Here is a 24,000-nt window from a genome sequence, read left to right on the forward strand (position 1 = left end):
TCAGGTGTGTGGTGGTGGTGATGATCAGGTGTGTGGTGGTGATGATGATCAGGTGTGTGGTGGTGATGATGATCAGGTGTGTGGTGGTGATGATGATCAGGTGTGTGATAATGATGATGTCCTGCCCCCAACCCCCCCCCCCCCCCCCCATCATCGTCCTGATCGGTGCTTTCGCTCGTCCCTCGACACTCGACCTAAATCATCTACGAATAAAGATCACACCATGTCCACGTCCAGGGTAATATTAGCAGACCCTGACACAGAGAGGTTTGTATCCCAGCTGGTGCAGGCTCACGTTCACGCTGAGATTCAGGCCAAATCATCAATCAGATTCAAGCAGTGACACACATTCAGGTGTTCAGGTGAAAAACAGCAGACAGAGTCTTTACTCATCTTCTTCCTCTGTGGAGTGAAATTCAATTGAACTACTAATAATAATAACGATATTTTAATTCAGTTCATGTTTATTTGTGTTGCGTTTTTAATAATGAACATTGTCTCAGAGCAGCTTTACACAGATAATGTGGAGATAAAAATGAAGATGTTCTTTATAAGTGTAAGTTTGTCCCTGATGAACAAGTCGGTGGAGACTGTGGTGAAGGAAAAACTCCCTGAGATGCAGAATGAAGAAACCTTGAGAGGAACCAGACTCAAGAGGGAACCTCATCCTCATCTGGGTGCCACCAAATGTCCATTTATTACAGATAAACGATGTTGAGGTGCAGTGATGGAGATCAGAGCAAACTGTAGTCCTGAGTCAGTGTAGCAGACTGTTGATATTAACCTCAGTCCAAATCCTCAAAGCTCCTGTTCTTACTCTGGAATTTCATGGAACCACCCAAGGCGTTGATGAGAAACATCTCCAGCTGCACAGAGTCGCCTCCAGTCGAAGAGAACATCATCCAGAAGCAGACCAGGACGAAGAGGGAAGATCCATGGAGGGAAGAGGAGCAGGAGCATCAGGAGAGAGAGAGAGAGAAGAGAGAGAGAGAGAGAGAGAGAGAGAGAGAGAGAGAGAGAGAGAGAGAGAGAGAGAAGAGAGAGAAGAGAGAGAGAGAGAGAGAGAGAGAGAGAGAGAGAGAGAGAGAGAGAGAGAGAGAGAGAAGAGGGTGACAGGAGGAGAAGGATATGGATTATTAAGTCTCGTGATTGTTGTATGAAAGTTAAGTCACTGTGCAGTTTGGACTTTGGTAAGATTCACTCTGGCAGCAGAACTAAAAGGGAGAAGCAGAAGGAAACACAGACATGAGGATCTCTGGGATAAGAGACGACCCACCACACCACCATCACCAAACCTGAGTGAACGTGTGAGAGTGAGGAGACGACAGCATCCAAATATCCCAGTTCACCAAACACTCCATATCCATGATCCTCCAGATCTGCTCCTTTACCTCACAAACACCTACTGACTAAAGACTAAATAAATATGTGTTCAGCCTCGACTTGAACACTGAGACTGTGTCTGAGTCCCGAACACTGATTGGAAGGTTGTTCCATAACTGTGGGGTTTATAAGAGGAACATCTGCCCCCTGCTGGAGTCTTCATTATTTGAGGTACCAACAAATAGCCTGCACCTTTTGATCTAAGTAGGCGTGGAGGATCATCCTGGTACAGAAGTTCACTCAGATACTGCGGCGTGAGAGCGTTAAGTGCTTTATACCTCAGTAGTAGTATTTTATAATCAGTGTGAGATGTAATTGGGAGCAGTGTAGATGATTAAAACAGGGCTGATGTGATCATATTTTTTAGATCAAGTGAGGACTCTTGTTAGATAATATTAGATTTGTGTTTGATCTCAGCTACAGAAGTCTGACTAAAATGTTCATATGAAGGTGATCCTGGAGCTTTCTGGAGGTTCCTGCTGGGTTTAACGTCTCTGTGTTTGTGTGTTTCAGGTTGATAAACCTTTCGATATGCTCCCAAAATCCAGAAAAGCGCTCAGCATCCAGGAGATCGCAGCTTTGGCCAGATCATCGCTAAACGGTGAAAAATTTTCACATTCAATTCAATTCATGTTTATTTGTATTGAGCTTTTAACAATGAACATCGTCTCAGAGCAGCTTCACACAGATACTGTGGTAATTTAGTGGCTTCTTATTTCTATTAATAATACAGAGGAAGTTCAGGAGTCTGATTCTGTAGAAAACTCGCCAAAATATTTTGCACTCAAGTGAAAATCTTTATTTTCTGCTTCAACCCCTGAACCTGCTTCACTTCCTTTTCATCCTCCTCCTCATATACTTCCTTTTCTCCTCTCTCCCTCCATCACCTCTTCCTCACATTCCTCTTCCACCTCCTTCTGCCTCTTTCTTTCTTTCATTTATTCATTCTTTCATTCTACCTACACCTTTACCTCCTCTTACTAATTCCTCAGGGATCTCTCAGGTGGTGAAAGATCATGTGACCAAGCCGACAGCGATGGCTCAGGGTCGAGTTGCTCACCTGATTGAATGGAAAGGCTGGTCCAAACCGCTGGAGCCCTCGTCTGCTACGCTGCAGTCGCATTTTAACTCTTACTCACACCTTAGCGAGGGAGAGCAGGAGGCACGCTTTGCAGCAGGTGTGTATTAACACACACTCACACGCTCACACACCCACACACACTCGCACATACACACCCACACACAAACGCACATACACACTCAGGCACACACACTCACTAATGGTTTGTTTTATGGATCTTTTGTACTTCAGCTCATATTTTTCTTTTATTTCCCAGGATTCTTTCACTTCCTGTTTGTTGTAAGAATTGTGTAGAATTCCTGACACAAGCACCCAGTATTCCATCATGTTTTTCATCTCAGTACATGCTGAAGGTTATACAGCTGAGACGTCACTGAGAACTTGAAGTGTTTTATTTATTCCTCTGAGATTCCTAATGATGTACTGAAGGAGTCCTGTGGCCTCTGATAGACAGACAGACAGACAGACAGACAGACAGTCTCATGTAAAAGAGAAATGAATATTAAAATATTAAAAGCAATCATTTTACTGTCACTGTTCGTTTTCTCACCTTCTCTTTTTTCACTAACACACACACACACACACACACACACACACACACACACACACACACACACACACACACACACACACACACACACACACACACACACACACATATACACCTGCTCCAACACCTCCTTTCTACTTCTCTTCTCTTCTAATCTCACCTTGTTGTGTGTGTGTGTGTGTGTGTGTGTGTGTGTGTGTGTGTGTGTGTGTGTGTGTGTGTGTGTGTGTGTGTGTGTGTGTGTGATAGAAAGAGAGAGTTCTGGTTGCTTTCACACGTCTGATTGCAATAAATTGGATGTAGGTTGAGGGTGACCCAATGTGAAAACACACACAAACACAAACACAGATTCTCTAAATTTCAAGTCTGAAGCTGGAAGCCCTAATCCAATGCAGGTCAGGAGCGCTAGGAATAATGGGGAATGTCGGTAATACTGTGGGGTTGTTGGATTGGAGAAGTGTGTGTTGGGAATCTCTCAGCACTGTGGGTGTAAATGTGTGTGTTTGGTGTGTGCAGGTGTGGCGGAGCAGTTTGCTATTGCAGAAGCTAAACTCCGAGCTTGGAATTCTATGGATGAGGAGGATGTGGAGAAATATTGTTCTGATGAGGAGTTCGCTCAAAATAATGAGTTAACCATCAGCACTCAGAGCTCAGGTACGTCCACAAGAGGAACTTCAACTTTCCATTTTAACTTCTTAGATTTTGACACGCTACCAGTCAACAGGTTACACACTGCTGCTCAGAAAGTCTTCATTTTTACTGTTTTATACAATTTTAGAATAATAATGAAGACTCTAGAAAATTACTTGATTGGAATGTAAGAAGGAAAATCTAAACAAATCCAAAGAAGCCACTCCTCCTTTAGTTGAACTGACACAGAGGCCACGCCTCCTTCAATGAGACTGCCACACAGAGGCCACGCCTCCTTCATTAAGACTGACACACATAGGCCACGCCTCCTTCATTGGGACTGATGCACAAAGGCCACGCCTCCGTCACTGTGACTGACACACATAGGCCACGCTGCCTTTATTGGGACTGTCACACAGAGGCCACACCTCTTTCATTGGGACTGACGTACAGAGGCCACGCCTCCTTTATTGAGACTGCCGTACAGAGGCCACACCTCCTTGATCTGAAGTTGTAAATGTTCGGGTTGTACCGTCTTTCTTCCTTCAATTGTTTTTACTTTTTCATTATGTTTGTTTGTTTCCTTATTTGTGTCTCTCGTCCTTTTTTCCTGCTCTCCTCCCATTCTCTAGGTTTTCTTACTCTTTGCTCCTCCCCCAGACGCTGTGCTGTCCAATCAGGAGAGCTTGTCGCTGTGCCAGCCTGAAACAGATCAGAACATCAGTGAGGAATCCAGCCTCATCCTGAGTCACTCCGACGCCCATCACAACGTAGAAGAACCACAAGGAACCGAAGAATTACAAATTCCAGCAGAAGATCTCCAGCTGTCATCCAACGAGGTCCAGAAGCTTAAACGCAGGTCCTACTGGAGCAGAGGCGACTCCTGCTACCACTCTGCTTCCTACTCTGAGTCCTGTCTTTGCCCAGAAGAAGAGGATGAAAGGGAACAGGAAGTAGAAACGGACGACAATGTTTTTCAGGAGGTGATCTGCTGGTACAGCACGTCTGATACTTCAGGCGCCGCGTCCTTCGAGGATGAGGTGGATGTGGAGGATTGAGAAATGTCCATGAGGTGATGTGGTTCTCTCAGCATATCTCTGTACGGTTCATCCCTTTCGTGTCCTTCTCAATCTGGCAATCATCTGGACGTTTGGTGGACGGATCAGTGGACACATTTATCTTCTCTCATCTTCTGCTGTCTGTATTTTGAGATTTCTCCATGCAGTGAACGTATTGTTTTCAAAACGAGGGATGAGGATCAGGAGGTTCTGAGGTTAATAAGAAGTCGCGGTTCGATGATGTCATATATAAATATATATAAAAAAGTTGTAGGAAATAGCACAGAAAATTATGACCTTCAAATGACCTTTATTAAAATTTAATATCAGAAGTGAGCGTTACAGATGATCGCATTAGGAAATGGGTTTTGTAATTTGGAAATGATAAAAATTGCGAAATAATTACAATATCGTATCGTTTCCGTTAAAATAGAACTAATATTTTACATTTAAACGCCAGTTTATCGCTCACACGCGGCTACAGTTGGAATCGGACCCATGATGAGTACGATTCTGACGCGCCTCCCAGACGTTACCGTAGCATATCAGCTCCGCGGAGGTTCTGTTACGAGGATTTGAGGCTCCGCCGTGGGAAACGTGAGACGCGTGGAAACGCATTACTACAATCACTGTGTGATGTCGTACCTCAGAGAACTGATACGTTCCCACTCTTCTCTCTTTCTTCTTCTCGTTCGTTTATTTCTGCTCCACTGTGACGTGAAACGTTTTGCTGTCAGCTGCTGAGATGTCCTGCAGCAGGTCCACAGCGTGCTCATGATGCAACACACTGGAGCACTCTGGAACAATCTAAAAGAGACCCCCTGAGAACGTTTGAGACATTTTTAAACACAAGAAACTTCTGGACAACTTTGAAATGTTCTGGAAGGGTTTAGATTCCTCTGGAAAGCTCTGGAACCAGGCAGTAGAACCTCATCCACGTGCATGACGTGCCACAGCAAAGTTATACTTGTGATCCATAATAATCGACGTGGCATTGTTCCGTAAACGTGGCCTGGTGACGTGGCCTTGTGTGTGTTCGTGACGGTGGGACGTGACGTTCGACGTGCAATCTTTTTATTTTCTGTTCGTTCGTTTGATTTGGTTTTTTTAAAATCCTTTGTATAAGAACCTGTTTGGAAATTGCAGTGATCACGTGATTGCATTAAAGTGGATGAGTGTAAAGTGGATTTTCTGTTGCTGTGGTTTTTTGCTTGAACAAAGAGAAGAATGTCAAGACACAAACGTTCAAAGTTGAAATTTAATAATTTTTTACTGATGTACAAAAAAGAAAAAAGGAAAAAAAAAAAGGAAAACAACCCCAAAATGTATATTTATATATTTTTCTGAAAAATAATGGCAATGTTGATTCCATATGCATATCCTCTATATGTACAGGCCACGTGTGCTGGAGTCGTATACATTTCATTCTGTACAAGGCGTTCAGCGTTCAGAAACACGAGTGCAGACTTATTGCTTAACTCTACGTTAAAATGTGCAGGAGATCAGCGTTAAGTAGAATATAGAATAAATGTACACACACACACACACACACACACACACACACACACACACACACACACACAAATAAAACGCAACAAGCCGGACGCAACATCACACAAACAGCCGGATGGAAAACGGAGTGTTTTTTTTTTTTTTTTTTTTTTTTAAACGTGAATCTGCAATCGAGCAGTGATGCAGCAGACGGGAACAGCAGGATCTAATCAGCGATGTCCTTTACAATGACTTTGCACACAAAGGCAAAGCAAAAAAAGCGTAAGTAAAAAAGGAAGAACAAGAATGTCTACATAATGTTAGGGTTTAAACAGAAAGGTTATTAGAGGTCGTTCATTCAAGTAATAGTTAAAAAAATAAAAAATTTAAGTGTAATGTGTCCATATTTAAAAATCTCTCTATGCTTGCGAAGATCACATGATTTAAAAGAAAGTCTCATACCCATGATTTTAAAGCTTCTATTTAAATGTTTCTGGCCCACAAATGAACCAGGAATCGACAGAATAAAATAAAACTTTAAAAAAAATTTTTGGGATGGTGTCCATACAAGAACCTGTCTGATAGAACTTTACCTGAAACCATGGAAACTTTGTAGATTTAAAAAGAGAATCTCTGTTGCAGGGTTTAGTTTTATTTCAGATGCTGAATGAATCCTTTCTGTAACCAGTGTAACGTTAGCAAGCGAACATACGTGAGAAAGTATGAGATTTTTTCATTTACAGCACAGTGAAATTCTTTCTTCGCATATCCCAACGATGTTCAGAAGCTGGGGTGAGAGTGCACGCTCAGCCATTATACAGTGCCCCTGTAGCACAGAGGGTTAAGGGCCTTGCTCAAGGGCCCCAAGAGTGACAGCTTGATGATACCAGGGCTTAAACCCCCAACCATCCAATATATATATATATATACACACACATCATGTTGCTTAGCTAGCAAGAAGATGCAAAAAAAAAAAAAGAGCTGTTTGGAGAATTCTTGTTGGCTATGATATCGTATTGGCGTTATTCTTATTGTTACAGCTAGCAAGGACGATTAGCATTTAAAAAAAAAAGGAAATATTTTTCCCTTCACAGAAACACATTTATTTGTAATTAGTAAATCAGTTGCTAACCTTATGTGCTAATTGAAACAATGCTATTAGCCAGCTAGAACATAAAGAACATAAGAACAAAATTATTGGGACACCTGACTTTTCCACCCATATGTGGTTCTGCCCTCCAAACAGTTTCCCAAAGTCGGAGGTACACAATTGTATCAGACGTCTCAGGATGCAGAAACATGAAATTTCTCCCTTCACTTAAACTAGGAGACCCAAACCTCTTTCAGCATGACAACGCCCCTGTGCACAAAGCCAGCTTCAGGAAGATCTGCTTTCCATGGGTTGGAAGTGTGTGGAAGATCTTCAGCTAGAAAGCTCTGAGCTCAACCCTGTTGAACTCCTCACCTACATCAGTACCTGACTTTACTAACACCCTTGTGGATGAATGAACGAGTTTGTTGTGAATGAATCTGCATAAAATCTCCACAAAATCTAGTGAAACATCTTCCCAGAAGTAAAGTGAGATGTTCAAAAAGCATTACAAATCTTATAGTCAGTTGTCCACAAACTTTTGGCCCTACCTTGTGTAGTATCTGTAAACACCATCCCAAATAATGAAAAAAATCACTAGCGTCTGGGACGTGTCCCAATCCACGTCTTTATTTTAAGAGGTTAATTAAACTCCTCTTGTTATATTTGTTTCATAAAGTTAATGAGCGCTAGCTAAAGTTAGCACGTCGGACCAATCTTTAGCGAGCTAACATCAGCAAAGGATGTAAGTGCTAGCTCGCTAAATGATTAACACACTCTCTTATTCCAAACTAGCTATCGGTTTATTCATGAATGATCCTACCTGCTAGCTACAGCTACCAAGGAAAGTTGCTGATCACCAGCTGAACATCATGAATCACATCATGATTCTGCTACGTAGAAAAAGGTTTATATAATGCCAGGACATTGCTAGCTGCTAGCTAGCAATCGGTATGACAGGAAAATAATGTAAGTTAGCTTAAAACAAAGCGTTATCCATTTAAAAATAAAACACAAACATGTACTTCTTTACAGCACAAAATCAAACCATTTCGAAGACGTAATAATCTTATTTGGCAAGCGTTAGTTAGTTGCATGAATGTAAACGATTATTGCACAGTCAGTTTAAGAAAAAAACTAATAAAAAGCTTTGCAGCTAAAGTTTTGCTCTGATACGCAGGCTGTATATGAAGTGCATATGAAGGGCAGGGGAGTGAGGATCGAAATCTAGCGTACAGATTAGCAGAACGTTAGCAACAGAAAACGTCACTACAGCCGCTAGCGTACGGTAGGCATGTGCCAATATCTCGTCTCGATCTCGTTTACCCTCAAATGCTTAGATTTTATTATTATGATTATTATTTTTATCACTGCTAACTAGCACTAGCTAATTGTTTCTTGTACAAAATCAAAATCCTGTGAGTGACGCTATTGCACACGAAAACTCCTGAGTTTGAGACGCGCCATGGTGGCGCATTTAATGCTAGCAGCTTAAGGTCACGAATAGCACACCAGGTTAATGCTAGCTAAAGTTACCTTAGGATATTATTGCTAGCTAAAGTTACCACAAACGTTTACCACAGACAACACTAACTAGTGCTAGCTAGCAACAAACACTGTACAGGTCTAGAACAAACTAGTGAGGAAAAAAGCTATTTTTGGGTTACTTTAAAATTATAACATTAACACCAGCTAGTTTATTAGGAGTAGGAGAATATTTCTAGCTGGCTAATGTTACCTAAATAAGTTATTGCTAATTAGCTACCACAAAAGGTTAATGCTAGCTGGGTGAAGTGGAAACACGATTTATTACTTGATAAAGTTACCTCAGGAGATTAGTTTGGAAATACTTTTAGTTTTCTCTAAACATGATAAATACCTTGTCTTATCCTGAAGACTGACACTGACAACACCAACTAACGCTTGCTAGCATTGTTAGTTAGCAATTGGTAGTTTTCTAGTTGCTAGCTAGCTAAATTTAAATCAGGAGGTTATTACTTGCTAAAGTTACTCATAAGAGGTATGTGATTAGCTAGCTCATTAGCATTAGGTTATTGCTAGCTAAATAATTATTATATAGGTTGTTGCTAGCCATTTAAATTGTTTTCGAAAGTAGCGGATATTAAAACATGCTAATTTCTGGAATTTCTCTTTACTTTCATGCCACTTCATCTCGACTCGAGCTTGAGATCAAACTTCCCTAACATCCCGTTTCATCACGTTAGCTAGCTTTATGCAAATGTAAAAACATAAACTTTTGCCAATAAACAAACACAAATATGGCTATGCAAACGTTATAGAAGACCAAGAAAATCATGCTAGCTATGAGATTTTATATTCTCCACACCTATTTACATCATCATGCATTTTAAATAGTACGATATAACGATATATAAGCGATAATCGGCACATGCCTACTGTACCTCATGGAGTAAATTTACAGTGTAACTACGTTTGCTGTTGTAAAAGAATGGAAAAGTTGCAGCTTTTTGACCGGATTCGGCCTTGGAGGTAAAAAACTCACGGTTTAACTTCAAGTACCTGATGAAGAGCTTTTGCATGGAAATAAAGTTTGCAGATCCAAACTGACGTATAGTAAGAGCTCAGAATTCTTCACACAGAAACCAGACAATCTCTCCTTGCAGTTTAAAGTTTTTGACTGTAGGTGGCGCTATTTAAAATGATAGACTGGTCAGTGTAAGGAGGTGTGGCCAAGAGGATTCATTCCAATAATAATGAAGCACTAGCTGCCGATGTTTTTCTGGAATTTGACCAGCGCCACCTGCAGTCTTGAGCAAATCGTAACGCCACTAGTGGATAATAATCTCCTGTAGTTTGGGTATCTGCATGCAATTGATGAGGAATCGCTCAGGTTCTGGTTTCTTCAGAGTTTTAAAATCCTAAATGCTAAATTTTGCCACGTTGCACTCTGTGTGTGTGTGTGAGGGTGTGAAAACTTTTGCACAAAAAGCATATATAACAATGTGCTTTTTTCAATCAGCCATCTTTCCGAGTACCAGAGGACCCAGGGTTTGGTTCCAGCTCATGATCGGTAGGAACAGAAACCAACATTTTGGGGGGTCACTACAGTAGATTATTGTTAGTTAGGTAGCTTTTCTAGCTAGCCTAGCTAACGCTGTGAAAGACAGACCAGGGTTTTTTAAATCACGTGCTCGTAATTGATTGTCAGTGATGTCTCAGAAACACTCTGATGGTCTTTAGACAATATTTTGTTAGTTTGTTGAACTTCGTTTGAAATGATAGCATAAAGAACACAAGCGGTTGTTGTTAATTACAGTGGTTGGGGACAATGTTAGCCACTAGCACTACAATCGGAGGTTATCGTTAGCTAGTTGACCGCGACGTATATTTATTTCGCTTACAGATTGTTGTGTTGCTAAATAAAAACAAACGTTGAATATTACTGTTGAATTTTTGTCTACCGTGACATGAACTGAAGAACCAAACGAGCCTGAGAACGACCGGACGAAGGAACGACGCTAATCTACTGTAACTGCGACTTGAAACCTCAGATAACGCGGTTGCCACGGAAACGGTGAGACTTGAGACTCGTTGGTTCCTGTTTTGGGTTGAGTTTCTGTAAAAACCCATGCACGTGTGTGTGTGTGTGTGTGAGAAGTATTTTATAGCGTGTCTTGTGTGTGTGTTTGTGTTTATGTTTGCTATCTGAGTTTAGCTAGCTTGTGTAGCGTTGACCACACGCTAATTACAACTTTTCAAAAATAATTGTTTGTCTTTCAGCCTCCTTCTGGTCGTTGTTTCTTTCTTTTGTTCCACCTCTCCTCTTCTTTTTCCTTTTCCTTCTTACTCGGTTCCTCCTCTTCTTCCATTTTTTGGTTGCATTTTTCCCTCTCTCCGATCGTCACCACGGCGATTAAGTGGCTAATTTTAGACCTAAATTGTAGCTTAGCTCTCGGAGACAGATGAAAAGTGTCTGCTCCAGATGGGAGACGTGGGTTCTGTGCGTGTCTGAATCACACACTCGGGTTACGCAAACACACACACACACGCACACAAGTTCCTCATTTCATAATCTCATATTCATACGTACACGTGCACACAGCCATGCAACGCTAATATTTTCTCCTCATCTGCAGTTGCTTAAAAAATTGCCACCCTGTCTGGGTGTTCTACTTTTTTTTTTTTGGCCAGTGTTTGTGCTTCTGAAATAAAAAAGTGTGTCCTGTAAAAGAGCATGAACCCATTAAAACTCTGTTCCTCAGCTGCCTCTGTGGTACGATGTTTTGTTGTGATAATATTTGATAACGTCAGCTCATGCCTGCTAAATATCGTCTATGCTATGGTGCCTATACCATCTTTAGAGGAACAGACATGCCTCGCTGTTTTATAAGTGCCTCCTCCATCCAGGAGTCACCCAGCATTCACACCGGAAAGTGACAAGACATGTGTGGCGCCCCCTTGTGGTTGTGATGTTATAGTTGTCGTGGTGATTGTTTTAATATTAGTGTAGAGTATCACATGCTGCCGCTTGAGGTTATACTAACCGATTTTGTGCGTATCCAGCTGACAGCTGTTTTGTTTTCATTAGCATTAAATGCTAGCTTTCACCCTGTTTTTCAAATCCAAAATTTTGCAACAATGTCGACTACATTTCTGGTCACTTGATCGCCATGGATACGAGTTTAAAATGATACCATATACTGGCATTCACTGGAATTTTAGTGGTGCTAAGTATTTAGTTTCACTGCGCCAAAACTGATTAGGATAACACAAAGGAAGTCACAATTTTGTCGCATGCTAGTGTGAAGGCGGGGTCACGTGCATGGATGTTCCGGTATGTTTGATTCATTAGTGTGCGTTAACTACCAAACAGCAGCTGTCATTCTGGCTGGTCCTTCGTGTTAGACGGTTTGATCTCACATGTCAGCTCCTCCTCCTGCCCCGAGATGTTCTCCTCGAGCGGTTCGGAAAAGTTTTCTGAAAGGTTTTCAAGCTCCGACTGGGTCTCCTCTGCCACCGAGGTTTCTGATTGGTCCTCGCTGTGTAAGACCTCAGTGCAGTCTGTCTCATTCAAAACACTGCTCTCGGATGGTTGCTCCATCTCGTCGCAGAGCTCGGCGGCTGTTTTGGGTTCCCGCGGCAACGGTAGGCTCCTGTGGCGACTCCAGAGCTTGTGGAGCTCGGTTACTTCAGAAACGCTACTGCTGGTGCCACTGTCACGGAAACTGGCCAGAGGGGGGCGGACTTTCACGCCCGTCACTGTCACGGAGCCTTCGATAGCTTTGCGTAGCTACAGAAAAGGAAAATTGCAAGTTAGACAGACCGGTTATGCCACCGAACAATTAGTCAACAGGAATTACATTATTAGGAATCGGATGAAAAAATGTCAGCACAGTGAGTAATAACCGATTAAAGAACTCGCACCTCTTTCAATGAGACGACTCCAACGAGTCTCCCGGTGCTTGTGACGTAAGCGTGATCCAGACCGAGCAGCGAGAAAATGGTGTGCGTCTGCGATTTACAGACAAAACAACACAAAGATTTGGGAAACGCACCTGAAGTTCATGCTAACAATGACTCTGCTTAGCATAGTCAGTAGTCAATTAGTTTTTCACATCCCAAGTAAAATTTGTATAACATTCCATTTTGGCCCTTCCCTTTTTGATCATCCTCTTTGATTTTAGCTCCGCCTCCTCAAAAGATTACTACATGTTTGCACTCATTATAGGGATGTAAAAGGACCAGGACTCCACTTCCTGGTTTAAACTTCAGATTCTGATGTCATCACTGGGTTGGCATACAAAAATGTGACTATGTGACAGGACGTTTACGTTTTTTGTACGTGCTAATTTACATATGAGAGTGATCGAGATTTAACACAAAAACTAAACCTAACTTACTTTGTGCAAAGACGTTCGTTCGACGAGCTGGAAGGGGGCGGGGTCTATCTTACAATTGTTAAAGCAGACGGCTTCTTCCAGCTGTTGCTCCTCCCACTCAGCAATCTGGGGTAAAGACATCTTTGTGACATTAAAAGTCAGAGAAAAGCAGGTTAGTTTGTATAAATATGACTCGGGTGCAATCTTGCTCTTCTTTTCAAGCATCTAAATTTTCAGTGGCAGAAGAAAATCTTGTGTGCCTCCTTAAACTTTTGCTTTCTGGCTTAGCTTTTTCATGCTAGCTTTCACTTATGTTTTTTAATCAGCTTTCATTGGCTTTTAGGTTCATAGGAGGTTTAAGCTTTCACAATTTAGCTTGTTAGGTTAGCATTTGCTTACTAACTAGCTTTTAAACTCAAGGTTCATCTGCTACTGATTTTGTGTAATATTGCTCGGATTGGTTCTGTACACTTTGTGAACAGAAGAGCAAGTTGGAGTGAGGGTGGAGTTTATTTAAATGTTCATGAACATGTGAGCAACTTGTGCTACAATGTTTGATCTAGCCTAAGATGCTAACCTCTGCTGTGGACACGTCTTCCTCGAGGTTAGGAGCTTCCTGAAATCATATTAGGCAGAAGAAATAAATTACTTAAAAATAAATACCATCCGCTTCACAAAATATACTGTACCTGCTAACAACTAGCGAGGAAAACACATGCCATGTTAGCATATTTGTACACTCTAGGTAATGCTGTGTTTGCTAGGTTAGCTCCTGAAAGCTATGTTAGCATTCATGTTAATTATGAGATTTCATTGTGTAGCTAGCTTTTACTCACAAACAACACTGTTAATCAGAATGTTTATTTTTATTTCATATAAAAAACGTAGCAGTAATCAGTAATCAAAGGTGTCATCATTTTACCTCCACCTGCTCCTTCACCACATCGCCACAGGATGAACTCGGAGAACCTGAATGGACGAGAGCAAAAACTGGGTCACCAAAGGGTCTTGAATTCTGACTGTCCAAGAGAAAAGGTGTTGATTCATTTTCTCTTGATCTAACATGTGACAGTTGCCATAGCAACAGCTAGTTTATGGGGTGTCCTTTTCTCCTATGAATGGAAAAGTATAATTGTAGGTAGAGAATCAGTTCAGGATAGTTGTGTACATACTGTTCAGGGTGTCGGTGTTGCTGATGGACGACACGGTCTTCAGTGCAGATTTGAGAGGAATCTGGGAGTTGGTGAGGGTCGGACTGTATGAAGATTCCTCTGTGGAAATCTACAGAAAACATGTTTCACAGTAACACTGTTCCATTGTTACACTGATATACAGCAGGACACTTACAATGTTGCACATTTACAGTGTTTCACAGGTGCACTGTTCCAATGTTACACATTTACAATGCTGTAATTTAACAGAGTTTTGATGATACACTGTTAAAATGCTAAAATTTTCCAATGTTGCATCAATTAGATGTTACATGTATACAATGCTATGGTGTTACAAACACAGTGTTACAATGCTACAATGTTGCACATTTACAATGTTATAATGTTATCACAGTTCTAATGCTACAATGTAACAATTATGCCATTCAGATGTTACAATGTTACCAATGTACTCATACAATGGTAAATCCCACAAAAGTTACTGAAACAAACTAAAATATTGTATATTTATGAAAGGTGGTGAAGATTTAACTCTTATTGCACCTGATTGGTGCACTGACATGTTCCATTTAGCAAGCTTTCTTCTTCTTCTTCTTCTTCTTCTTCTTCTTCCGGCTTCTCCCATTAAGGGTCATCACAGCAGATCATCCGTCTCCATACCCCCCTGTCCCCTACATCTGCCTCTTTCACACCAACTACCTGCATGTCTTCCCTCACCACATCCATAAACCTCCTCCTTGGTCTTCCTCTTTTTCTCCTTCCTGGTGTCTCCATCCTCAGCATTCTCCTACTGATATACCCCATGTCCGTCCTCTGCACATGTCCAAACCATCTCAATCACACCTCCCTCATCTTGTCTCCAAAACGTCCTACATGCACTGTCCCTCTAATAAACTCATTTCTAATCCTGTCCATCGTCGTCACTCCCAACGAACATCTCAACATCTTCAGCTCTGCTACCTCCAGCTCCACCTCCTGTCTTTTACTCAATGCCACTGTCTCTAATCCATACAACATCTCAGGTCTCACCACAGTCCTATAAACTTTCCCTTTCACTCTCACAGATACTCTTCTATCACAAATCACTCCTGCTATCACTCTTCTCCACCCACTCCACCCTGCCTGCACTCTTTTCTTCACTTCTCTAACACACTCTCCATTACTTTGCACTGTTGACCCCAGGTACCTGAACTCCTCCACCTTCTCCACTGCTTCTCCCTGCAACCGCACCCCAACACTGCCCTCCCTCTCATTCACACACATGTAAGCTTTATAATTAGCTTTTTTTTATTATCTGCAGCATCTTACCAGGAAGCGAACACCACGGCCAGCTTTAGGTGAAGAATTCTCGGAAATCGAGGCGGGGACATGGGCGCCGTTGTCCTGTGCTCGTTCCCTCAAGTACTCCAACCTTCGCCCTCGACCGAGCTGCTCCGAGAGCAGGAACTGGAGCTGAGAACGCTCAATAGATCCCAGCAGGATCATTGACTCTGAACGTGAAGAGGAAACAACAGTAAATACGGCGAGACGAGATCAGAAACAAAGCAGGAAGAAGTGTGTAATTCGAGATAATAAAGATGCACTTCACATGCGTCTGAATGTACAGTACTGTAGAGGGTGGGATTTGTTAAAACAGGTTCACCTTTAGACTCCACAAGAGCCAGAGTTTTGAGTTGCCCGTTCACCAGCGCCTCCTGCACATCACGGTATGTAGAGGACAGCGTGATGTAACGAACATCTCGCACCATGATGTCCTCCACTCGGATATTATACTTCCTACAAACCGAGGACACAAAACTGCAAGTCAGCTAAATTGTAAGAAGGTTCTGGCTTGTGATTGGTCAGAAACAATGTTGATTTATTTCCTGGAACAGCAGCTCTGAGAGCAGTGTGGGTTTATAATAATATCAATGCACTTGTTCTAGTACATCATCGTTTCTAGCATTCGTGCAAATAAAAAATGCATCTAATTGTTGATATGATGAAGTTTTGTGTAAGGAGTCTCCAGTGTCAGTGGTTTGTAACAGGCAGAAGTAGAGCTGTAACCTGAATCTTCAGGACAGAAGAGTTATTTTGTCTTACTGACCTAATAAGAGAGAATAGAGAGAGGCTGCTGATGAACGATTGCAGCTGTGGGCAGAATGATGAGGTGTAAGAGGAATAAAATCACCCTAGTACATGCTGTTGGAGGAAACTAATCACAAAATCTTGGATTGGACAGAGAGGCGAGGAAGGCACTCACTCCTGGCCCCAGCCCAGTTCTGGAAGATATGGAAGTTTCTGGATCCTGATGATGGAGTCATAAAGTGACGGCTGGAGGCTCTGAGCCACGGCGTTGGCCAGAATCACGGCGATCATCACAGGCAGAATGTGTGAGATCTGACCAGTCAGCTCGAACACGATCACTGCCGTGGACACGGTGTGTGTGACGGCTCCGGAAAGTGCAGCTGCACCTGAACACACACACACACACATTTTTATTAACCCACGATTTATGCAGCACACATTTCTTTTTGACCATTTTCATAAAAAATATAAGTAAATAAATATAAAAGAGGCGAAATGAAAACCTTTAATGCAACACACATTTATTCACGACGTCTTTTTATTACTCATATATACAACAATAAAAAACTCCACCGAAAAATAACTCAAAAAGTCTCAAATTCATCATCAAAATCCGGCAATTAAAGCCGTCCGTGTGGAAACATAGCAAAAGTTCCACCAAAATTACTTTAAAACATTTTCAAGAATATTTTTGTCAGGAATCCCCCTGCCACGCCCCCTGCGAAGGCTGTCATAACCCGGGATTCCCGGCCGCACCTCGCTCCGGTTCTCGTGCATGCCCCGCCCGCACGAGGCTCAGTGCCATCGGGCTCATCCCGAACACCTGGGATCAAACCCAGGCCCCCTATAAAACTCCCTCTCACACACACACGGGTTGTCGGTTATTACATGTACGTGGTTATGCTCGTGTGTGTGTCTGTGCAGGTTCCCGGTGGTGTTTCTCCGCGTCAGCCTTTCCCGCTACGCACCTTCTGTTCACTTATTCCCCGCTTTCCCCACGGTGACGGCTTTCTTCCCCAGCGCACCTCGGATTTCCGACGCCTCTCCGTCGCTGCCTCCGCGTTGCGCTTCCTCCACGCCTCACCGCAGATATTACCCAAGGAACTGCCTTTTGCCGGTTTTATCCCGCTCTGCGGGTGTTTTGTTTTGGCTCTGCCTTCTTAATTTAATAAAGACGCCGGCTTCTACTTCTGCCTCCGCCTCCGTGTTCGCCGCGTGACAATTTTATCTTCATGCTCTATGTTGAGTTTGGTTTCACTAACAATAAACATACATTTGCATCAAGCATCAATATTTGTCCATGTCCATGTTGATCTTGCTAGCTAGATGATTAAAGAATCGCAATGCTAATACCAAACAGCTCTTTTGGGAAGCATTTATGTAACATTAGTTATTGAAAATATGTTGTATTTTAAGGTTTTAAAAAGGGTCAGTATGCAGCTTAAATAAACATCTGTTTTTCTTTACATTGGTAAACAAGCTAGCTGTACGTCAATAATGTATTTTAGCACTTAGTAATAAGTCCGGGATTTAAAAAGAAATTATTTATGCTGATATGATGTGACATATGAACCTCACCTACAACAGCGTAGCCGCCGGGAACTATGGGATACACCGTGTTGTCGCTGTGAATGCCGTCGGGGAAAATGGCGGCCATGCTTTCACCCACCAAGCGCCCAAACGCAGCACCTGAGTAAAACTTTCACCTCATTATACACATCCAAAACCTTCACATGTCAAAGTTACTTACAATTAATATCAATATTATATACAGCATAAACCTGAGGTGTACAAAAACCACTGCTCTTCTGTATTACTCAGATTATACACATTATTTTTGAAGCTGAAGCACCAGAAGATTCTCGGAGCTGTAAAAAAAAAAAAATTATTATATATATATATATATATATATATATATATACATATCCAATATGCTCCAATCTTCTGGGAAGATGTTCCACTAGATGTTGTGGAGAGCACTCAGTTGTGTTTCAGCAGTAAAATTTTGCTGGATTTAGAAGCTTCACGTCTTTGTTGATTTATTAATGGGAGTTTCGAGTGACTTACTTGTGCACACAGGACTGATGATTTTGCTTGGCAATGTGGATGAAGATGGCGTGGGGAAATAAAGAGAAACGCAAACGGTGAGCTAAAATAAAAGCACAGACAAACGCTGAGTGAACAAACAAACAACTAAACAATAAAATGGTCCAAAAAAATTACAAAACCAACACAAACTATGTACTGAAGCTTTTTTCATCAAGATGAAGTATACAAGGGAGGAGTGTTGAAGCGTATGGAGAAGTGATGAAGTGTACGATTGAAAGATGAAGGTATGAAGAAAAACCAAAGCATATAAAGAAGAACTGAATTGTATGAAGGAGGGTTGAAGCGTATAAAGGAAAGTTAAAGTATATGAAGGAGAGTTGAAGCTTATAAAGGAACAGGTTTAAAACACAGGGTTGGACGTTAGGATCATGTACCTATTAGGAAGACGGGCATGAAGGCGCCGCATGGCACCGGCATCGTTGTAGCGACGGCTGACATCCAGAACTGTTGGGAAAAACAACAGAACAACAACATTCTTCCTTTATCACGTTCCCTCATCACTCCTCTTATCCTTTGTGACTGAAACATTAAGACGTCTTTGATCTCCAGGCCATGACCATCACCTGCTAACATCTAACATCTCAATTTAAATACTGTCAAACTCCAACACTCCAATTCTTTGTTAAATGAAATCATTCCGAACATCTACGAGTGTTGTGTATAGATTCCTGATGTCCTGATTTACCTTCATGACGATGAACAGGAGGAGGGTGATGAAGACGCTGACCTGCGGGTGTTTCCAGGCCTGAGGCTGACCAGAGAAGACGAACTCCTCGGATATGCCCTGCTTGTACCACGTCTGATTGTCGAACAGCGCCACCAACGACTCGTGCTGAGTGAGCTGAGTGCCGACACACACCACATTACTAACAGCAGAAATACTTCACCATTACAAAATATACAGTTTATAAATCCTGTGTGTACTGATTACTGCTGACCCGAGGAGAAGAAACATGGAGCGTTGTAATGATACGTCAACGTTATTACATTTATTTCTATATATTTCTTATTACAGTAAAATATTTCAACGAAAATAAAAATTGCATTTACTTTTTAAAGCATGTGAAATATTTTTAAATCCATGTAACAAGTCACAATAATTATTTAATAATTATGAAATTATTTATTATTGATGATAAATAATTATCTGTTTAATTTGTATAATTTTCTGGTTTTAAAAAATTGCATAATTTATGATGGATAATTAAATAAATAAATAAACTAATTAATATAAACAAAATCAAACAAACAAATAAATATATTTGTTTCTATGTCAAATATTATACAAATTCTATTGTTAAATATCATATATAAGAATATCAGACCTGTCCAGCCATGAACTGCCCAAATCCTGGGGGGAACGTGAGAGTGGATATGAGCAGAGTGACGACAGCAGGATACACCAACCTCCTACAGAAGAACAAATATAAATCATATCAAAAGTTATTCAAACATCTGAACTTGAATAAAAAAAAAATAAGCAACATAACGAGGCGAACATCAGACACCATCAGCTATGTGGCTAAAAGTATTGTGATTCCTGTCATGATGTCTCTCGATTTGGAAGCATGAATTTCTCCCTGTTTCAGCATAACAATAGTCCTGTGCACAAAGTCAGCTCCATGAAGATCTGCTTTCCTTTGGCTGGAGTGGAAGACCTCCTGCTATAATCCCTATTGATTCCTGGCTGCACCCGAGGCCTCCTCACCTCACCTACACCAGTAACTGACTTTACTAACACCCTTGCTAAATACGGTGCATCCTGGTTCCACTGATCATCCTTGAGATGTTTCAACAACTTGATTGGAGTCCACCTGTGGTAAATTCAGTTGATTGGAGATGATATTGAAAGACACACACTTATCTATAGAAGGTACCACAGTTAACAGTTCATGTCAGAACACACACCAAGCCATGGAGACCAAGGAATTGTCTGTAGACCTCTGAGACAGGATTGTATGGAGGCACAGATCTGAGGAAGGGAACAGAAACATTTCTGCAGCACTGAAGGTCCGAATGAGCCCAGTGGCCTCCATCATCCGTATATGGAAGAAGTTCAGAACCACCAGGACTCTTCCTAGAGCAGAGCCGCCCGGCCAAACTGAGCGATCGGGGGAGAAGGGCCTTAGTCAGGGAGGTGACCAAGAACCTGATGGTCACTCTGAAAGAGCTCCAGTGTTTCTCTGTGGAGAGGAGAACCTTCCAGAAGAACAGCCATTTTTGCATCACTTCACCAATCAGGCCTGTATGTAGAGTGTCCAGACAAAAGCCAGTCCTCAGTAAGAGGCACATGACAGCCCACCTGGAGTTTGCCAAAAAGGCACCTGAGTACCATCCCTACATTAAAGCATGGTGGTGGCAGCATCATGCTGTGGGGATGTTTTCCAGCAGCAGGAACTGGGAGACAGAGACGTCCTTGATGTTAACCTGCTCCAGAGTGCTCTGGACCTCAGACTGGGGTGAAGGTTCATCTTCCAACAGGACAACAACCCTAAACACACAGCCAGGATAACAAAGGAGTGGCTACAGGACGACTCTGTGAATGTCCTTTAGTGGCCCAGCCAGAGCCCAGACTTGAACCCGATTAAACATGGCTGAAAAGGACTGTGCACCTGTAACATGGGAGAAGTGAAGCTCTGTGGAAACTTTGCACTGTAAATATTCTGTAAGTGTTCGTAAGCAGACGCACTTTTTTAGCAGAAACTTGTTGATGGTTTTCTGTTTCCTCATCGACTCAACGATCAGCCGGTTGAGGTAAACGTACAGCGCTCCTCCGAATCCACTTGCAATCCTGAGAGAGAAGAAGAAACTAATTCAAAACATTTTCAAAGACATCTGATGTAAAAAACGATCAGGAAGCACGAAGATAATGGGCTCAGTACCCGAGGACGGCGAAGGCTGGAAGTTCCTGCAGGTCGAATGGGAAATCCAGACGGAATCGTGTTTTAAACAGAGCCGTGATCGTCTCTGCAAAAGGATCGTTTTTTTACGAGATTAGATTTGCCGATTGGACCAGGGGATGTTTATATATCCAATACACCTCATACCACATAGCTAATGAGAAGGTGTTAATTGATTGTCTCTAATCAGCAGATTAATACTGATATGTCATTGTTGTTTCCATAGTAACGGCTCTTTCACAGGCACGTGGAGATCGTGGTAAGGAGTCTCCAGTGTCAGCGCTTTGTAGCATTCAGAGGTCTTATAATAATAAATAAACACTCACTGATTAATAATGAAAACGTGTTCAAAAACATTTCTCACCCTCGTCTTTGTTCCACACGGCCAACACTCTGAAGATAAAGGCGCTGAACGTCGCTGCGAAAAATCCTCTCCAATAATTTCTCACCGCAAAAAACGTAGACGTCACTTCAATACTGAACAACACACCTGCAAAACACACAGCAGGTCCATGTAGATGTCTGGAGAAGTGATAGCTACACTAAAGACCAAAAGTTTGTGGACACCTGATCATCACTTATGTGAATCTTTTTTGAACATCCCATTCCACCTTTAGTGATATTTGCTGTTATCATACGCTCCACTCTTCTGAGAAGATGTTCTAAAGACGTTCGATGCGACGCCTCTGACTTTGTGCTACAAACCATCTGGCTGGAAAAGGCAGGTGTCCCAATACTTTTGACCAACACCGTGTATGTTTAAAAACGGAATAAAAATCAGGATGTCACTTTACCTCCGATCGGAGCCGCGAAGCAGCAGCCCACTCCCACTGCACACGCCGCAGAGAGCATCTCTGTGTTCCTCAACTCGTTCTGCAACACGCACACACACACACACACACACACACACACACACACACACACACATCAGCTCACACTCACCACACAGCATTCTTCACATCTAAAAAAGATGAACTAAACAAAAAATGTTCTACATTTACAGCCGATCACATAAACTTTACAACAATGTCATTTCTTTCCTGTGGGAAAAAAAGAAAACAAACAAACAAACAAACAAAAAAAAACGTTTATTCGTAATATAAATCATTAGACCAGGATAAATGAATGCAATAAAACGATCAGAACGCTTTACCAAAGTGTTCACTCTTAGAAAACCAGGTTCTTGAAGGGTGCAATAAAAAGTTCTTTTTTTAAAACCTCACTACTAGAACAATGTTGTCATCAGCGCTCGGGTCACATGACCTTCTACATCTAATTAAAACACGCTTTCTTAAGAGTTAGAAATATTATTATAAATAATAAATAGAATACAGCGCTCTCCGTGCAGCGCGCAGTCTCACGTGTCAAAACAAACAGCACGTGGCGTCAGTGATTCGCCTGTAGAGGCCGCTGTTGTAATCACAGTGGACCGAAAAACAAGGAAAAACTACCGGTATGGATTTTTGACGATAGTTCAAGCGATGGAATATCCGTGCCTCGACCTTTATTGATAACCAGGGGACATTTTAGTTTGAAACTTTATTATCATATACAGATATAATACGAGAAAAACATATATTTACAATTACATTGTCTCTGGCGTAGTTCAGAGAGTCGTTCCACATGCGTAGTTTGGGGAGTCGTGGTTTAAAGGTTCTGATGAGTTTAAGGCTGATTGGATAATTAAGCTTCGTTAAGGTTGATTGGTATTTAGGTTTCTTGGTTTCTTCACGGAAACAAGTTCTACTACAGGTATGGGTATAGTTCTAGATTCACTGTCAGTATATTAGGTCAGATGGTCGTTTTTGCCGTGTTTCACTAATTCATACAAAACATACAATAGGGTTTTACAGGTTCTTCAAGGTGTCCATTATATACTGAAGGTCAGATAATGGTTCTATGTAGAACCCTTAAGCGTTCTCTGATAATGATGAGCTCTAAAGAACACTTTTAGCGTCCAGATGGAATTTGTGCGTTTTTGTCAGGATTTTCAAAAGGTTAGGGTTAGGGTTAGGGTTAGGGTTAGGGTTAGACAAAGGGTTAGGGTTAGGGTTAGACAAAGGGTTAGGGTTTAGGGTTTCACAAAGTTAAAGGTTCTTAGATTTCAGAAAGGTTCTACACAGAAGCACGTCTAATAGGGAAGTTCAAGGTTCTTTAAAGAGCCTTTTTCTAAGAGTGTAGCTGAACACATCCAGACTGATCGACGTTAATGGGGTTAAAGTTATTAATCGGATTCTTACCTTGGTTCCCTCGAATGGCTCTTCCTTCAGCAGTAGGAAGTAAAAACAGAGATGTACAGAAGTGAATACCTGCGTCTTTATTTCCGTCGTAACTAACAATACCGGGTCGTTTCCATCCACGGCCTCCTCCACTTCCACACCGTGTTGATTGCTTGCTACTTTTGACACGTGAGTTCCCAGCAGATGACTGGTCTTAATTTAAACTCTGCGCCGATGCTAAAAATGCTAAACTCGCAAGTGGCCCGTTCTCTGGGGCTTTCAGGCAATTACCATCTGACACAACATTATTTTTTTTTACTATTTAAATGTGCTTTTTTTTGCTGACTTTAATAGTCGTCTACAAATCAGGACAGATTCCACATCGAAAT

The 24,000-nt window shown here is 41.7% G+C and overlaps 2 protein-coding genes across 12 annotated transcripts in view; one reads left to right on the forward strand and one right to left on the reverse strand.

The window, feature by feature from the left end:
* Positions 1-5,889, forward strand: part of fam131aa (family with sequence similarity 131 member Aa) — a 10,850-nt gene extending 4,961 nt beyond the window's left edge. For 2 of the 3 annotated variants that reach the window (XM_083525221.1, XM_083525222.1), the window contains exons 2-5: positions 1,897-1,984; positions 2,376-2,561; positions 3,531-3,668; positions 4,305-5,889. In XM_083525221.1, coding sequence (XP_083381347.1) covers positions 1,897-1,984; positions 2,376-2,561; positions 3,531-3,668; positions 4,305-4,702 — 810 coding nt within the window. In that variant the 3' untranslated portion in view covers positions 4,703-5,889. Of the gene's footprint in view, positions 1-1,420; positions 1,555-1,896; positions 1,985-2,375; positions 2,562-3,530; positions 3,669-4,304 lie in introns of those variants that run through there. The other variant, XM_083525223.1, reaches the window with a different exon arrangement.
* Positions 5,890-5,946: 57 nt separating this feature from the next.
* Positions 5,947-24,000, reverse strand: part of clcn2a (chloride channel, voltage-sensitive 2a) — a 40,897-nt gene continuing 22,843 nt past the window's right edge. For 3 of the 9 annotated variants that reach the window (XM_083525083.1, XM_083525086.1, XM_083525091.1), the window contains 18 exons: positions 23,633-23,662; positions 22,187-22,265; positions 21,757-21,882; positions 21,375-21,459; positions 21,182-21,283; positions 19,818-19,902; positions 19,178-19,333; positions 18,867-18,936; positions 17,962-18,072; positions 16,559-16,769; positions 15,959-16,092; positions 15,625-15,806; positions 14,317-14,425; positions 14,067-14,113; positions 13,722-13,760; positions 13,166-13,285; positions 12,690-12,776; positions 5,947-12,555 (listed from right to left, as the gene is read on the reverse strand). In XM_083525083.1, the coding sequence (XP_083381209.1) occupies positions 12,145-12,555; positions 12,690-12,776; positions 13,166-13,285; positions 13,722-13,760; positions 14,067-14,113; positions 14,317-14,425; positions 15,625-15,806; positions 15,959-16,092; positions 16,559-16,769; positions 17,962-18,072; positions 18,867-18,936; positions 19,178-19,333; positions 19,818-19,902; positions 21,182-21,283; positions 21,375-21,459; positions 21,757-21,882; positions 22,187-22,265; positions 23,633-23,662 (2,184 nt within the window). In that variant the 3' untranslated portion in view covers positions 5,947-12,144. The remainder of the gene's footprint in view (positions 12,556-12,689; positions 12,777-13,165; positions 13,286-13,721; positions 13,761-14,066; positions 14,114-14,316; positions 14,426-15,624; positions 15,807-15,958; positions 16,093-16,558; positions 16,770-17,961; positions 18,073-18,866; positions 18,937-19,177; positions 19,334-19,817; positions 19,903-21,181; positions 21,284-21,374; positions 21,460-21,756; positions 21,883-22,186; positions 22,266-23,632; positions 23,663-24,000) is intronic. The other 6 variants (XM_083525087.1, XM_083525085.1, XM_083525090.1 and 3 more) reach the window with 4 other exon arrangements.

This window comes from Silurus aristotelis (assembly GCF_946808225.1).
Source record: "Silurus aristotelis genome assembly, chromosome: 22".
In the NCBI taxonomy this organism is placed as follows: domain Eukaryota; kingdom Metazoa; phylum Chordata; class Actinopteri; order Siluriformes; family Siluridae; genus Silurus; species Silurus aristotelis.